Source organism: Lolium rigidum, chromosome 3 (assembly GCF_022539505.1).
Source record: "Lolium rigidum isolate FL_2022 chromosome 3, APGP_CSIRO_Lrig_0.1, whole genome shotgun sequence".
In the NCBI taxonomy this organism is placed as follows: domain Eukaryota; kingdom Viridiplantae; phylum Streptophyta; class Magnoliopsida; order Poales; family Poaceae; genus Lolium; species Lolium rigidum.
In genome coordinates, this window is record NC_061510.1 from 71,136,178 (window position 1) to 71,154,013 (window position 17,836).

General features: G+C 42.7%; 1 protein-coding gene across 1 annotated transcript; it reads left to right on the forward strand.

Moving 5' to 3' along the window:
- Positions 1-276: 276 nt before the first annotated feature.
- On the forward strand, positions 277-1,520 carry LOC124695016 (B3 domain-containing protein Os03g0212300-like). Its single transcript, XM_047227918.1, has 5 exons — positions 277-360; positions 500-779; positions 885-950; positions 1,032-1,129; positions 1,236-1,520. Exons 1-5 carry the CDS (start codon positions 277-279, stop codon positions 1,518-1,520), a joined length of 813 nt encoding a protein of 270 aa, XP_047083874.1.
- Positions 1,521-17,836: the final 16,316 nt, after the last annotated feature.

Genomic DNA, 17,836 nt, shown 5'->3' on the forward strand with positions numbered 1-17,836 from the left:
GGAGGGCTGTTTTTGAGCTAACACTTCACAGCCCACCACTGGAGCTCGACACGTAAGGGCCGTGCTATACATGAAGAAGGAACCTGCAACAATTAAAGCAGTCGCTATGTTACCATCTCTAGTTTTCAGTGGTAAGGAGATGGGTGGAGCCTATAGCCTGTGGGAGGGAATCCAGAGAAGAAGCTTATTAATACCATCGTTGCACTTGCACATGTGAGTGGACAGCCATGACCCATGAAGTAGGAAGAGGAAATAGAACAAGAGGGTTTTGCTAAAATGGACGGGGAGACGGCCGCCTTTCCAGACTTGATGGATTTCGAGTTCTTCGTGATCATACTCCAAAACCCCTGGGAAAAACTGGTACGTACATACAGTCTACTAGTAGAACAAGATGGTTTTGCTGTGTTTTATCCAATTTTTTCGGTTTTGTACGCCCTGATGTCTGGTGTTCTTTCCGTGGCTTAATTAAACTTTAAACACTGCACGATCCTTGCTGCAGAGGCTGCCCGACAAGTTCGCTAAGTTGCTGGACGGCCAAGAGCCCCGTGAAGTGACGCTCCTGGAGGCAAGCGGCGGGCGTAGCCTGTGGGACGTTGAGGTGTTGTTCGACGGCGAAGGTCACATGTATCTCGACCACGGCTGGGAGCGGTTCGCCCGCGCTCATGACCTCGGGCTCTGGAACTTCCTTGTCTTCACCTACGACGAAGACGCCGTGCTCAACGTCACGGTGTTCGACGGAAGCATGTGCCGCAGACACTACCACGACGACGACGAAGAAAGTATGCACTTCTTCTTTCTCTTATATGTCTTTGTGTCATGGCGACTTGTTGTAGCTTGTAAGAACAGAATTAAGATGGATGACTTTCGCATCTGGGCAGAAACAGGCATTGGAACCAGCAGCGAGAGTGGCAGCAACAACAGCATGGATAGTTCCGGCAACGATATCAGCGACAGTGCCAGAAAGAGCAGCAGCACGGGCACGGGCACGGGCACGGCGGAGATGAACATCAGCGACAGTGCCAGAAGTAGCAGCGGCGCGGCGGAGATGAACATCGACGATGCCCTGACGTCGCAGTTCACCGTCACGCTGAAGCCGAGCCACCTGGGCGCGAGGCAGAAGCAGTATCTGGTGAGACGCCGAGATCTAACTCGATCTTGTGCAGTTCCTCGTCGGAAATGCGTCCTGATCGAGTTCGTGCTAATAATTTCTTCCCTTGGCGGCCGGGATTGTGCAGAACGTGCCGCCGGCGTTCCAGCACGCGCACGGATACGACGGCAGGAGCGAGGTGGTGCTGCGGATGCGCGGGGAGAAGTGGACGGTCACCCTGAAGCACAACATCCGCAAGGGTGGGCACAGGACGCGCGCGTCGCTCAGGTACGGATGGCACCAGTTCTGCGTCGACAACCGCCTCGGCGTCGGCGACGTCTGCTTCTTCCGGGCGCTGCGCGGGGACGGGGTAGGCGAAGACCACGCGCTCAAGGTGGAAGTGCGCAAGCGAGACGGCAGCTTCATCGATTGATAGGCGCTTCCGATGCATCAGCCTGGTTCCGTGGCGTCACCTTGCCCATGCTCATCGTCCGACATCCTCCACAACTTGCCCCGTTGCATCATCGTGTTCTAAGCGTTCACAAATGATGAGGGCGATGGAGTTTATCTTTACTTTCAGTCGATTCGTTTTCTGCTTAATAATTGCAAGACTTGAATTCCTGGTAATCTAGTACCGATGATGCCTACTAGCAGAGTAACAAGAGAATAAACCGGCCTGGCTATGATTCCCCATGTGAAAATGCTGACATTGCTCTTCAGCTCTTGACATGAGATTGCTGCTTTTATAAACACACGATGATGAGATTACATCTCACATGTGTGGAAGCTTGCTAATCCCTCGGCATGATAGCGAGGGCCGAGCACTCCCTCTCAATCTGTCAAAAAGGATTTCAGTGCTACGGTGACTGTTTTGCTTTGGATTATAGAAGAAATCCCGTGTCAGCTATCTAACCTTTGAAGGTACAATTTGTATTTCCCCGCCCATAACAACCAAATCCGTTTAAAGTACTCCCTCCAATTTCTTTTAATTGACTCGAATTTAGTATAAAATTATACTAGATTTAAATCAATTAAAAGAGATCGGCTGGAGTACTCAATAGTTATAGAGACACACACACACAAGCAATACGATGCAACACAAAAGTGATTGTCTTGAAACTGCTGTATGGTTTTTGTACATATAGGTGTTAAATGTATAAAAAAATATGAATAAAAGCTAGAGAAATGGACTTAAAATTAAGAAAATTAGGATCATTACCTCTGTAATGTTTGACTGTTGTACGATGGGCTGGCCTAATTGGGACGAATAAATACTTCTGGCTCGGAAGTTAGGATTTGTTAGGATAAGTGGCTTGGTAGTGCTACACTCCGAGAACAATATTCAGCACTGTAGAATATTGTGCATCACAAAAGCAAACAACCGCTAAGGTGTTGGAAAGTTCACCACCAAATGTGTCGTTCAAAAGAGATCTTTTTGGTTCCAGACTAGTATCTTGAAATGCTTTGATAGAACAACTGGATTTTGTCTAGTTGGTGCTAGGGATGGATGAGTTTAGGTGGAATCTTCATGAGAACGGTATTTTCTCAGTGGATTCCATGTAGAATTGGTTAATCCAGCCAGATGTGCCCATTGATAATAATAATAAAATTTGGAAAATGAAGATTCTATTAAAGACTAAGTTTTTTGTGTGGTATCTTCGTGGAGGGGTAATCCTCACTAATAACAATCTTGTGAAATGCAATTGGCAGGGAAATGCAAAGTGTGTCTTCTGTCATCGTGATGAGACAATAAAACACTTATTTTTCGAGTGCAATTTTGCTGGATCTATATGGTCAGTCATCGAAATGGTTTTAACTTATACCCAACACGTATCGTTGTTAATAGTTTTGGCAATTGGCTGAACGGTGTGGATCATAGGTAAAGGACTTATTAGGGTGCGCTTGCCGTTATTTGGTCGCTAAGGTTATGTAGAAATGGCAAGGTGTTCAATGATAAAAATTACTCTCTCATGCAAGTTATCTACCGGTGCACATCTACGCTTCGTACATGGTCATCCCTACATCATGTGAGAATCACAATCTATTTATGAAGGTGTCTACTCGGTCGGAAGATACGGCGAGAGATATTTTTATCCAATATGGATGGCGGCGTAATCTCAGATCGGCCCTCCAGTAACTTAGGCGGCTTTGCAGTTCACAAGACGTTTACTTGTATGCGCCTTTTTTTTCTTTATTTCCGTGTTGCTTCGGTTGGATTTGGGAGGCTGTGTGCGTCTTGGTTATACAAAGGTCGGGTGTAATAATTAAACCTTTTAAGTAATAAAACCCTCTTTATCGAAAAAAATTGTCACTACATTGTCTGTTTTCCTGTATATATAATGCTCCGCGGGCTTAAAAAATTTCAGCCAAACCTACACCCATCTCCAAGAATCTCTAAGCCTCCCATTTCCAACTATCCCTAAGCGGCTTGAACACCGGGCCTTGCTGCAACCACTGGAGCTCCGGGCCTTGCTGCGGCCGGCGGATTCGCAGCATGCCGAGTGGCGCGAAGGAGAGGCACCTCGCGCTACCTGTACCAGTGTGCTGCACCTTTTACACCATTTGTACAAGAACTTGTACGTCGCGCCGAGCTTACTATGATCCATGCCGACAAACTCAAGCGCACCAATCGGGGTGCCGATGTGTGGCACATCGGCGTCGTGCTGCTAGTTTACCGTGCCCTCTACCACACTCTGACTTCCCAGGTCCGCCACAATCTCCCGTTGATCCACGCTGCCGTATGGCATGTGTGGGGCAGCGACTCTAAATGTACTACCTCAGTTTGGGATTATAAGACCGGGACATATATCTAGGTCAGCAATTTGATCAACATAAAATAAATTGTAGAAAACAAAAATTATACAATTAGAAAGTAGAACATCTAAAAATCTTAATGATATAAATTTTAAAATATATACCTTATTACGTTGGTTAAATTTGCAACCTTGGAATGCGAGCCAGACTTATAATCCCGAACTGATGAAGTAGTACTCATTTCGTTACCAGTAATTGAGCCGAAGGAACTAATGCTTCTATATGTCGAAACTCAATTCGGCTCCCGGGTGCGTATGATCCCTGTACCATAAAAACATATTTCCAAGTGTTAAAAAATTGTGAAAAAAAAATTACATGTGCATCTCCATAATATATGTGTATTCGTCAAGTTTCACGAAAAAATGATATTTTTTGTAGTCTAAGCGAAAAGGAGAAAATTTATCTTGTGACAAGTCTTTGTTTCAGCACCGAATTTTGTTATTTTTACACACGCCACATGACATATCGATTTTTCATGAAACGACTTTGTGAGCGCGTAGCACATGAAGATGTACGTGCGAAATTTTTGTTTCAATTTTATTGACAATTTAAAATGTGTCTAACATGTATTTCAAAATAAAGGGAGCATACGCTCCCATGTGCCAAAACATCACTCCCTATGTGTGTAGTATTCTAGGATTGTTAACTGTCTATGATACTTACTAGAATGCTATCGATTTTTTTACAGTATTATCAAACCATAACTTCTATATGTGTGGACGAAAACTTTTTATGTAATTAATTCCAAATCTACATCAGAGTTCTTTTGATGCTTACTTCATAATTTAAAAGTGCACTGATGAGTTCTAGTTGGCAAAGTCTAAATCTTGGGCAGTAGCTAATATTACAAATGATTAATCAATTGTATTTTTTCCATCTATAAAACATGCTTGGTAGTACATATGTGCTGGAGTGTGTATTTAAAATGTGAGATGTTATTATGCCTGCTCTATTTTAGACCATAGCAAATATGCATTGTATTGTTGTAATTAAAAAACAGAGGCCTGTTTCGGTGACACTCTACAAGAGCAGCCAATCGTCTTTCCTCAACTTTGCCTTTATATCTAAAATTTTGATACATTAATATTGCAACAAGTCTACATTCATTTAGTTCATTATAATGCATAACAACTTATGAACTTAATTTTCTTAAATTGAACTAGTGTCATTTCTACCGGAATCGTGGGTAAAGGAGGGAAGGTGTTTTGATATCCTTTGCCCACTTTTGTTTGCTAAAGAGATTTAAATATTTGTTATTATAAATTATATTTTATGTTCACTTATACGGATTTGCTGACTTGCAAAAACATTTTGTTGATGAAATATAACTTTTCATTGATCCCTTGCTTTATTAGTATATTTTGTTTGCAACACGATTCCTCATGTACTAGGGCTGAGAGGCATTGTAGCAGCTAGGGCTACACTGCTTGTGGGGTTCTACAAGGAAATTAATCTACTTCTAGCATTATACACTAGCTTTGTAACACGGACCGGATGTTAGTCCCAAGCCTCCATGTAACTACGAGAACAAAAAACTAATATGAAGACCATCGGGTATAAAACTTGACAAGTCCCGGAGTCTTCTTTTTCTCTCCAACCTCATGCTCATATGCGCCTCGTAAAGCGCAACAGGTTTTGCATTTGTCAGTGATACAAAATAAATTTCTGCCAAACACGTTTTAACGGACGACTTGTACTATCACAACAGGATTTTAAGGGCTGGATTATGTACTGGTGACATAGAATGAGCATCATGCCAATCGATCATTTAAAAACCAGCAAAGATGGGCAAAGCAGATTTACCACCAGCATATATAACTGAGAAAAGTGTAATTGCTATGTGCGTGAGCGGGAGGAGAGAAGATTTCAGGACAAACAACTTTTTGGCAAAACCTCTAGAATTTTCTACTGGTTACAACTAAGAGAGCCAATTATACTCTCCATACACTATGATATTTGTTAGGCGCGTATTTTATAAATTTATAATACCCATGATCATGTTAATAATTAGAACATCTTATCGTACTTTGCTTAGATTTAGATTAAATTAAACTCCAAGAAATTCAAAATTTTCAAATAATATATTTAAAATTGTATTTCTTCTCCACCAATATTGTATTAGAATGATACAAAATTTAATTGTAGATACTCCCTCCGTTCCATAATGTTAGCCATAGCAAACTAACATAGTGATATTTATTTAATAATATCAACACAACTATGTTGTCTCTATTGCTAGTATTATAAATAAGACTATTTGATGAAAGTTGTATGAATAAAAGGAGAATCAGTGAGATGTGATAAAATTGCAAACATGTAAAACTATTTAGTATAATTCGTAAACATATACAAATTATCTTAGCTCCGTATAGACACTACAATTTGTATTTCAATATCCACAACGATCACATATGTGGCAAACACTCTAGAAGTTTGTATTGGTTACAACTAAGAGGGCCAATTCTACTCTCCATACACTATGATATTTGTTAGCCGCGTATATTATAAATTTATAATACCCACAATCATACTAATAACTACAACATGTTATCATACTTTGCTTAGATTTATGTCATAGAACTCCTCATAAAGGCCTTCATTTGCCCAAAATGTGGGGTACAGATGGTCTTCTGCTTTGCTTCATGGAACAGACATGATCTATGCATAGTGTTCGGGAAGACGTTTTGTATAGCTTTTAGCATACCTGCATCTTAGTCAGTTATGATTGTTAGTGGGTGTTTCCCACCCATAGCTGATAGGAATTCCAGGAAAACCCATCCAAAAGTTTATGCTCTTTCGTTTCCGATGAGTGCACAGGCAAATAGATACATATTTCCATGTGGGGAGATACCAACAATTGGAGCGAATGGGAGATTGTACATGTTTGTCAGCAGGAAACACTATTCACTTTGTTGTCACTCTCTAGATCGGATGAAGAGTAAAATCTTGGGTCTTTCGCTTGTTTTTTGCTGAAAGAATGAAAGAACCTCCATCATGTCACTGTTATTAAGTTCTCGGTTGATACTGGTGTTGTAGTTACTTACTTTCTTCTTGTCGTATGGTAGTTGGTCTGACCCTCCTCTGAGATGAGCCAACACTGAAACTATCTGTCTTGTTGGTATGTTGCTTTGCTTTAGCGATCTGATCATTGCTTTCTCTTCTTTTGTCATATAGGCACGAGACCTGAAGAATCTGCTATGGGGGTCGAGGCTATTATTATGTTCAAGGTACAATTTTTTGATTGTCAAAATGCCATTTCTCTCGCCGATAATCATCTCAACTTTGCAGTCTGTTTTATCTATTACTGTGCTTTTTCTCTAAGCAACCATTTGATCTATTTCTTCTTCAGTATTCTGTCCATACTTGTTGCATTTCATTATGACCCTAATTATTTCATTATTCTGCTTTTTTTGCTTAGACTAAATTAAAATCCAACAAATTCAAAAAAATCAAATAATATATTTTAAATTGGACTTCTTCTCCACCAATATTGTATTGTAATGATACAGGATTAAATTGTATATACTCTCTCCGTTCCATAATTTAGCCATAGCAAACTAACATAGTGATATTTATTTAATATTATCAACACAACTATGTGGTCTCTATTGCTGAGTATTATAAATACGACTATTTGATGAAAGTTGTATGAATAAAAGGAGAATCAGTGAGATGCGATAAAGTTGTAAACAAGTAATTTTTTTAGTATAATTCGTAAACATGTACAAATTCACTCAGCTTCATCTCATCTTTGATTATAGACTTACAATTTGTATTTCTCTATCCACAACAATCACATATGTTACACAAACATCGATCAACGAGACAATTTATTAGAGGAAATTAGCAACCATACCACAAATTTCGTTATGAAACTGGATAAGTTAAGTCATTCATAGACTCACACCGCAAACACCAACATAATAAGCCGTACAAGTGTGACGTCCGGAAAATGGTGTCTCTTTTTTGTTATGCATGTTTTGCTTCATACTCATAGACCATGACTCTTGATTTTTTTCCGACAGGGAGAATGAGACCCTAGCCTCTGCATAGAAGTGATGCATACGGCCTTCTTTATTAAATTATTCAACAAATGCCTAACAAAAACTATACATAAAATATCCAAAGTCATCACGCAAGGCTTACAAACCCGAGAGTAGGTAAAGATCATGTCAACAAGGCCTTTATGAACTGAAAACACGAAAACCACTCACCAACTAGGAAACGAGAACCAGGAACAAACACATAGAGTAGGTCTATTATATATAGTTAACTAGCGGAAACGGCATAGTTATCGAGTTATGGGTTTTTTTACTGAGTGTAACTTATTAGGCATTGAATGCAAGTACTCTTGTTTCAGCTTGTACAGAGGAGAGTGCATTTGCAGTAGAGAGAAGCAAGCAACGCAAGCTTGTGTAGTCAGTTTTACTTCTCCACAAAGATACAAAATCAAAACATACGAGTGCCACCGAGCCCATTTGTTCACCAAATAAATTGCTATTACTACTCCCCTAATTTTGAGTTACCTGCTTTCAGTTTCAATCAAAGACTACTTTGCAAATTTTGACCCAATATATCAGAATAAATATGAAAAATTGTAATACCAAATACATAAAATATAAGAGTATATATATACTTCACGATTGTTCGAATAATATTGACTGACATTGTAGAGTTGAGTTGCAGCTTGCTGAGAATAATTCTCATGATTTTTCTTCTCTAATATTATATATGGATCTCCCTAGCGGCAGGAAAAAGAGACAACTTACGTGCTCTTTTACCATAGCTCACAACTTACATATTGTTAGCGGCAGTCCTAGTTGCTTTGTAGGTATGCACTGAACTCAGTCGCCAAGAGTTGGTCCCGTATCTGTTCTGTATTAGTTGGACGGTACTCGACCTCGTTACGTTCCATGTCCACACGAATCAAGTACTGGCTTTTGTACTCGGCTCTAAAATCCGCTGCCACGTTCAGATCAGTGAGGATTAGATACACGACGTCTTCTTCGTTCCTGCTTAGGACCGGGAACGACGGCAAGGTCCGCAATAAGCCCAGCGAGCGGTGGGCCTCGCTCTCCCAGATGTCCCTCACACGGTACACTTTGCCTTTCTTCCAGCTGCAGATGTCCGGCGACAGCGTCCACACGGCCAGCCAAACCTCCTCACCAGCTGACCGCTCGCCGTAGCCGTCCATGGTGACGAATCTGATGCTGCCACCGACACAAGCCATGGAACGGAACGCCTCCGCCTTCAGCGGCAGCTTGGGCCTCTCGATGCGGTCATAGGTTGGGCACTCTCCTGGCAGCGGAACGAAGCGGAGCCCTGGTTGGGTGGCGCCATGGGGAAGAAGCACCGAGCCAAGATCACAGACCACCATGCCCTTGAACAGATCCACCCAGCAGAAAACGGAGCCTCCAAACGAGAAGCACGTGTCGGCCTCGAAGAGGTGGTCCGCCGCGGATAGCTCAGGCGGGAAGCTCGCGTTCTTCACGACCCACTCCGCCGTGGAAGACTGCCAGGTGCACAGCACTGCCTCAGGGGGATCGGAGACTCCTACCTTCGTGAGCTCGCCGAGGACATACTCGGCACCGTCTAGGCACAGGACGGCGGCCGCTCCGTTACCGACGCCGTCACGGGTATAGTCGTAGGGTGGCTGGGGGATCGTCGAGAGGGAGTTGCTGCTGCCGTCGTAGATCAGATAGCCTCCGTCCAAGTTGTTGGTGCCCGCGCGGTAAGGGCCGGCGTAGAGGGCGACTAGATTCTTGTCGGCGCTCGCGATGAAGCCGTCCGTGATGTCTTGGCATAGCCACGGGATGGATTCCGTCGGCCGCAGGATGCGGAGCAAGGATAGCTCCGGTGGACTGGCCAAGTGTGGGTCTGGTTTCATGTCTCGCATGTAGGCGAGGTTGGCCTCTGTGATGTCTTCGGAGCTTGGTACTCGCCTTGCTATTCCGATCGTTGGCTCTCCTCCTCCTTCGCTCGCGTTGCCGGACGCCGCCACGTCGTGTTCGAAGAAAATCACCCGATTGAGCAAGACCCAGATCTGCAGTACCGATTGAGTACGTCAGAGGATCTCGTTCCAACTTAGGAGGACTTTATAGATGGTAACGTAGTCGGACCCGTGGGGGAACAAGGGTGTGACGTTGGCCTTATTGTTCGTGCTTGCCTTTTATTGTGACAACCGAATTTAGATAATGTTTTATGGAACGGAAGGAGTACAAACGGATGCTCACACATCTACATACATTCACTCTTATGAATATCAGCACCTCCGATAGACCGGGTACAAGAAACTGGTCACCACAGGCGCCTCACCGTTGACAGGAACATCGTCTACAACCGAAAAATATGTCACCTTTATGAGACACAAAAGTGTCAAATCTCGAGTTGATCATTAGTTGCACTAGTTCAAAACCCACCCTAGAGCTGGTTTTCATACATAGGCTAGAGCCGTTTCACCCATCGGGCTTCGACCCAAGATCTCTAATTAGTGTATCATTAGAGTCGGTTTCAGCAACCGGTTCTTGTATATCGGCCCTCTGACGGCCTAAAAATAACCTTTTCCAATAGTGTTTCTACCAGAGATGGCTTTTATCCGTGGACGTCTCCAGTACTATGATAATCAGAGACAACTTTCATTCTTGGAAGGCTCCATTTGTATAGATAGTTGTTATTCTTACCTGACCATAACCTTCGTAGTGTACAGTTTTCTCTCCGGCTGAAATTGTTTTCTTTTTAGTTTTCACCGGGAGGGGGGGAGGGATTGATCCCCACCTAAGTTTCCCTGACTGTGAGCATCGAGAACCAGTCTCCCACGTCGCCCTGGCAAGCAGCCGGGAGACGGTGCCACCCGAGGGCGATATATTTGATCATGACAACATTGATGAAGGTGGATGCGGAGCCACCAGGGTTGATTGAAAACAACAAACCGTTGCGGTTTTCCACGGCTACTAGCAACAGAGCAAGATGAAGGTGGATGCGGAGCCAACAGGGATCCCCGGCCAACAAACATCGGCAAGGATTGCGTCGGTGGAATAGTTAGCGTCGAAGGGGGCCTGATCGAGGCCCAGAATCTCTGGGCAAAGGGGAACCCGGTGATCAGGTGGTGCACCGTCTCCCTCGTGGCAGGACAAAGGGGGCAGCCATAATAGTCGACACGCAAGATGTTCTTACGGAGGAGGGAGTCCTTGGTCTAGATACTACGTAGTGAGAGATGCCAACCGAAGAACTTCACATGAGAGGGTGCCCGGCTCTCCCAGACGAACGGTGCAACCTCAACCCGTACACCCCCAAAGGAGACGAGCTTTGTAGAGGTCGCCGGAGCGGAGCCGCCCATCACGTGCCACACGTCGCATGAGCACGCGCGAGTCGTGCATGGGGGATAGGACGACATTGTCGATGGCCATTAGCAGGAGGGAACCGGCTTACGTTGTAGCGACCATACCGTAATATTCAGAGCATACAGAAAAATTTGAAACTCCAAATATATGCAGTATTTAAGCGGGTTCACATATTATTTAAGCATTATAAGATTAAAAGAAGTGCAAAGACATATAACAGAAGTCACAGATTGCAACATAACATATCGGTTCCGAACTAAAATTGACAGGTGCGCCTAAAGTTTTGAAACAACATGCAGTTGGTAACTAGAACGCACACATAAATTCCTAACAAGGTACTACCTCTGGACCTAATTAATTGACGCGTCTGCACCCAAAGTGCATGCATGAACAGGTACCCCTCCGCGTCGATTAAATCTGACCGGAGGGAGTAAGTAACATATCACTAGTTTGCAGCATTGACCAGTACAACCTCAGCCCATTCTTCTAAAGAGATCTACGGAAACTTGGCAAATGAGGTGATTTGGTTATGCACAAACTCCCTCGCGATCTTACACTTTCATTGCTTTCAGGCCTTGCCAGCAATCAAAAAAGCGGCACGCTCAAGACGCTTCTTGTCCTCGCGTCGGATTATAAAGTATGTGAGAATTTCGTTCTTGATGTCAGCACGAGTTGACGCAGACATTTGCTTTCAAGTAAAAAGGTTGATGGACACTCCATTTTGTGTCACGGTCCCACAAATGGACGAGAACCTTCTTCTAGTTGCATCCACATCAATGACACTACAGTTAACTGATTGTTAACTTAGAAACTTCTCTTCCATGTACTTGAGTACTAAACAGTTGCTTCTGGTTACAGTTTTGTATTATAATCACATATAGGCATAAGTTCTTTGCACTAGATTTTGAAGCTAATAGAAATTCCACTCAATCCTCCTGATATATTTCCATGATCTTTTCCCCAGTAGTGTGGAAAATACTATTTGCTAATCATTTTAATTATGTATTTTTTCGATCCTACAGGACAAATCTATCAAATGGTATCATATTCAAGTGATTCAGTAATCCTACAAAGTACTTTGCACTCGATTTTGGAGAACTTCTTTTCCACTCAAACCACTTGATACACTTCCATTATATCTTCTCAGTAGTATGGCAAACACCATTTGCTAATCATGTATTTTTTCGATCCTATATGACAAATCTATCATACAATATCCTATTCACGTGATTCAGTAAGCATGAAAAAAAAGAAAAACCCTAAATGTATTGGATGCCGTTTCATACCGTGAATGGGATAGCTCATTAGAGACTAACTCTTCATAGAAAAGCTCGAACACCATAAGGACTACTCAAAAAATGATTTGTCTTAAAAAACAATGGACGTCTCTCCATCAGATATATGTACTGCAAACTGTCGCAAGGGGGACATTTTCCCACTTTATGGATCTAAGACTAAGGACCAAAGAGGGCATAATCTGGATGTCGAATGAGTTGTGCGAGTTGTACGCTTCCTTGAGGACAAACACCTAAGGCACTTGTTGTTCATGTGGTCCTCTGCACGTCGTTGTGCTCGTTCGGCCTTATGTGGTGGGAGGCTGACCCATTTATGCTACTTATTTTGTCTTTGGTGCTTGAACTTGTAGTGGTAGTTTGATTCTTTGGCTAAGATGTATCCCGTAGCGGCTGTATGACATTGTTGAAACTCTCCATGCTTTATTAATTTAAAGTCGGACATCTCATGTCTTTTATATTTTAAAAATGAGTTGGCAACGGGAGAAGAAATAGGAGAGAAAGAAACCAACAAAGTTTTTCGATCACTTACTTCACTCGCCCTTTTTGGATCGGTTTTTTTAATGCAAATAGATTCAATCTAGTAATTTCTTTTAGATTAAGTCTTAGGTCTTGTTTGACCTGTGAAAGAAAGACCTTCTTTGTTGAAATGTTCCAAAAATTCCTAAAATAAAAGGAAAAAAACTTTCTACTTTCCTAAACTAAGGACGGGAAGGAAGAAGGCGAGCATATCTTCTCATGTCTTTTATATTTAAAAAATGAATTGGCAACGGGAGAAGAAATAGGAGAGAAAGAAACCGATGTATGCGTAAAGAATTATGAAACTATTGTGCTAGCTTCAGCGCACCACGGTCCCACCACTAGCTGTTGGAGATATGCCCAAGAGGCAATAATAAAAGTGGTTATTATATATCTTTATGTTTATGATAAATGTTTATATACCATGCTATAATTATATTAACCGAAACATTGATACATGTGTGATATGTAAACAACAAAGAGTCCCTAGTATGCCTCTTAACTAGCTTGTTGATTAATGGATGATTAGTTTCATAATCATGGACATTGGATGTTATTAATAACAAGGTTATATCATTATATGAATGATGTAATGGACACACCCAATTAAGCGTAGCATAAGATCACGTCATTAAGTTATTTGCTATAAGCTTTCGATACATAGTTACCTAGTCCTTATGACCATGAGATCATGTAAATCACTTATACCGGAAAGGTACTTTGATTACATCAAACGCCACTCGCGTAAATGGGTGGTTATAAAGGTGGGATTAAGTATCCGGAAAGTATGAGTTGAGGCATATGGATCAACAGTGGGATTTGTCCATCCCGATGACGGATAGATATACTCTGGGCCCTCTCGGTGAAATGTCGTCTAATGTCTTGCAAGCATATGAATAAGTTCATAAGAGACCACATACCACGGTACGAGTAAAGAGTACTTGTCAGGAGACGAGGTTGAACAAGGTATAGAGTGATACCGATGATCAAACCTCGGACAAGTAAAATATCGCGTGACAAAGGGAATTGGTATCGTATGTGAATGGTTCATTCGAACACTAAAGTCATCGTTCAATATGTGGGAGCCATTATGGACCTCCAGATCCCGCTATTGGTTATTGGACGGAGAGAGTTCTCACCCATGTCCACATAGTTCACGAACCGTAGGGTGACTCACTTAAGGTTTGATGTTGTAATGGTAGAACTTTAATATGGAATGGAGTTCGAAGTATTGTTCGAAGTCCCGGATGGGATCCCGGACATCACGAGGAGTTCCGGAATGGTCCGGAGAATAAGATTCATATATAGGAAGTCATTTTATAAGATTTAAAATCATCCGGAAGATTTTATGGAAGGTTCTAGAAGGTTCTAGAAAAGTCCGGAAGAAATCTATTTGGAAGGCGGAGTCCCGAAGGAACTCCACCTCCCATGGCCGGCCAACCCTAGAGGGGGGAGTCCAAGGTGGACTCCACCTAGGTGGCCGGCCACCCCCCCCACATGGAAAGGGGGAATTCCACTTGAGGTGGGAGTCCCACCTTGGGTATGTTTCCCTACTACATGGAAGGTTCTTGTGTTGGGGTCTTATTCGAAGACTTGTAGTCCAACACTTGGGGATCCACCTATATAATGAGGGGCATAGGGGAGGGGCCCGGCCACCACAAAGCCATAGCTTGGCCGCACCCCTTGAGGCCGGCCACCCCCTCTCCCAAACCCTAGCCACCCCCTCTCTCTTCCACCTCTCCCGCACGCTTAGCGAAGCTCCTCCGGAGTTCTCCATCGCCACCGCCATCACGCCGTCGTGCTGCCGGATTCAAGGAGGAGCTACTACTTCCGCTGCCCGCTGGAACGGGGAGAAGGACGTCGTCTTCATCAACACCGAACGTGTGACCGAGTACGGAGGTGATGCTCGATCGTGGCACCGTGATCAAGATCTTCTACGCGCTTTTGCAAGCGGCAAGTGATCATCTACCGTAGCAATAAGAGCCTACTCTTATAGGCTTTGGAAATCTTCAAGGGTGAGTCTCGATCATCCCCTCGTTGCTCCCGTCTTCTAGATCGCATCTTGGCTTGGATTGCGTTCTCGCGGTAGGAAATTTTTTGTTTTCTATGCAACGAATTCCTACAGTGGTATCAGAGCCGTGTCTATGCATAGATGGTTGCACGAGTAGAACACAATGGTTTGTGGGCGTTGATGCTTTTGTTGTCTTTAGTTTGAGTACTTTGCATCTTTGTGGCATAGTGGGATGAAGCGGCTCGGACTAACTTTACATGACCGCGTTCATGAGACTTGTTCCTCATTCGACATGCAACTTGTATTGCATAAGAGGCTTTGCGGGTGTCTGTCTCTCCTACTATAGTGAAGATTCAATTTACTTTTCTATTGACAACATTAGTATCACTGTTGTGGTTCATGTTCGTAGGTAGATTAGATCTCTCTCGAAAACCCTAAACCACGTAAAATATGCAAACCAAATTAGAGACGTCTAACTTGTTTTTGCAGGATTTGGTGATGTGATATGGCCATAATGTGATGATGAATATGTATGAGATGATCATTATTGTATTGTGGCAACCGGCAGGAGCCTTATGGTTGTCTTTAAATTTCATGTTGAGTAGTATTTCAAAGTAGTTGTAATAGTTGCTACATGAGGTGAACAACCATGAAGACGGCGCCATGGACCTTGACGCTACGCCGACGATGATGGAGATCATGCCCGTTGATGATGGAGATCATGTCCGTGCTTTGGAGATGAAGATCAAAGGCGCAAAGACAAAAGGGCCATATCATATCACATATGAACTGCATGTGATGTTAATCCTTTTATGCATCTTATTTTGCTTAGATCGTGACGGTAGCATTATAAGATGATCCCTCTCACTAAAATATCAAGATAATAAAGTGTTCATCCTTAGTAGCACCGTTGCCAAGACTTGTCGTTTCGAAGCATCTCGTGATGATCGGGTGTGATAGAATCAACAAGTGCATACAACGGGTGCAAGCCATTTTTGCACATGCGGATACTAAGGTGGCCTTGACGAGCCTAGCATGTACAGACATGGTCTCGGAACACGTGATACCGAAAGGTAGAGCATGAATCATATGATTGATATGATGAACACTTTGAGTGTTCGCCATTGAAATTACATCTTGTCTCGTGATGATCGGACTTAGGTGTGATGGATTTGGTTCGTGTGATCACTAAGACAATTGGAGGGATATTGTTTTGAGTGGGAGTTCACCTATATTTTTAATTATGTTGAATTAAATTTTGAACTCAATTTGTCATAAACTTAGTCTAAACTATTGCAAATATATGTTGTAGATATGGCGTCCCCAATCAATTTTAATCAGTTCCTAGAGAAAGAAAAGCTTAATAGAAACGGTAGCAACTTCACCGACTGGTTCCGTCATGTGAGGATCTTCCTCGCTGGCGGAAATCTGCAATATGTGCTTGATGCACCGCTAGGTGACCCTCCTGCAGAAACTGAAACCAATGAAGTAAAGAATGTTTACGCTACTCGGAAAGCTCGGTACTCTTAAGTTCAGTGTGCCATCCTGTGCAGTCTGGAAGCCGATCTTCAAAAACGTTTTGAGCACCACGATCCTCATGAGTTGGTCAATGAGCTGAAAGCTATATTTGAAACTCATGCGGCCGTGGAATGCTATGAAGCATCGAAACACTTCTTCAGTTGCATGATGGAAGAAGGTAGCTCCGTTAGTGAGCACATGCTCGTTATGACCGGGCATGCGAAGAAACTCAGTGACTTGGGAATAGTGATTCCTAACAAACTGGGGATTAATCGTGTCCTTCAATCACTGCCACCTAGTTACAAGAACTTTGTGATGAACTACAATATGCGAGAACATGAACAAGGAGTTACACGAACTCTTTGGCATGCTAAAAGCTGCAGAGATTGAGATCAAGAAAGAGCACCAAGTGTTGATGGTCAACAAGACCACCAGTTTCAAGAAACTGGGCAAGTCTAAGGGAAAATTCAAGAAGGGTGGCAAGAAAGCTACCACGCCTCCTATGAAACCTAAGAACGGCCCTAAGCCTGATGCTGAGTGCTATTACTCGCAAGGAAAAGGGACAACTTGGAAGCGTAATTGCTCCAAGTATCCGGCTGATCCGAAGAGCGGCCTTGTCAAGAAGAAGAAAGAAGGTATATCGATATACATGTTATAGATGTTTATCTCACTGGTTCTCGTACTAGTACATGGGTATTTGATACTGGTTCGGTTGCTCATATTTGTAACTCGAAACAGGAACTAAAGAATAAACGAAGACTACTGAAGGATGAAGTGACGATGCGCGTTGGAAACGGATCCAAAGTCGATGTGATCGCTGTCGGCACACTTCCTCTACATCTACCTTCAGGATTAGTTTTTAGCCTAAATAATTGTTATTTTGTACCCGCGTTGAGCATGAACATTATATCTGGATCTTGTTTAATGCATGAAGGTTATTCATTTAAGTCTGAGAATAAAGGTTGTTCTATTTTTATGAATAATATCTTTTATGGTTGAGCACCTGAAAAGAATGGCTTATTTCTGTTAGATCTCGATAGTAGTGATACACATATACATAACATTGATGCTAAGCGAATTAAATTAAATGATAATTCTACTTATATGTGGCACTTGTCGTCTTGGTCATATTGGAGTGAAACGCATGAAGAAACTCCATACTTGATGGATTACTTGAATCACTTGACTTTGAGTCACTTGATAGATGCGAAGCATGTCGATGGGAAAAATGACTAAGACTCCATTCTACGGTATG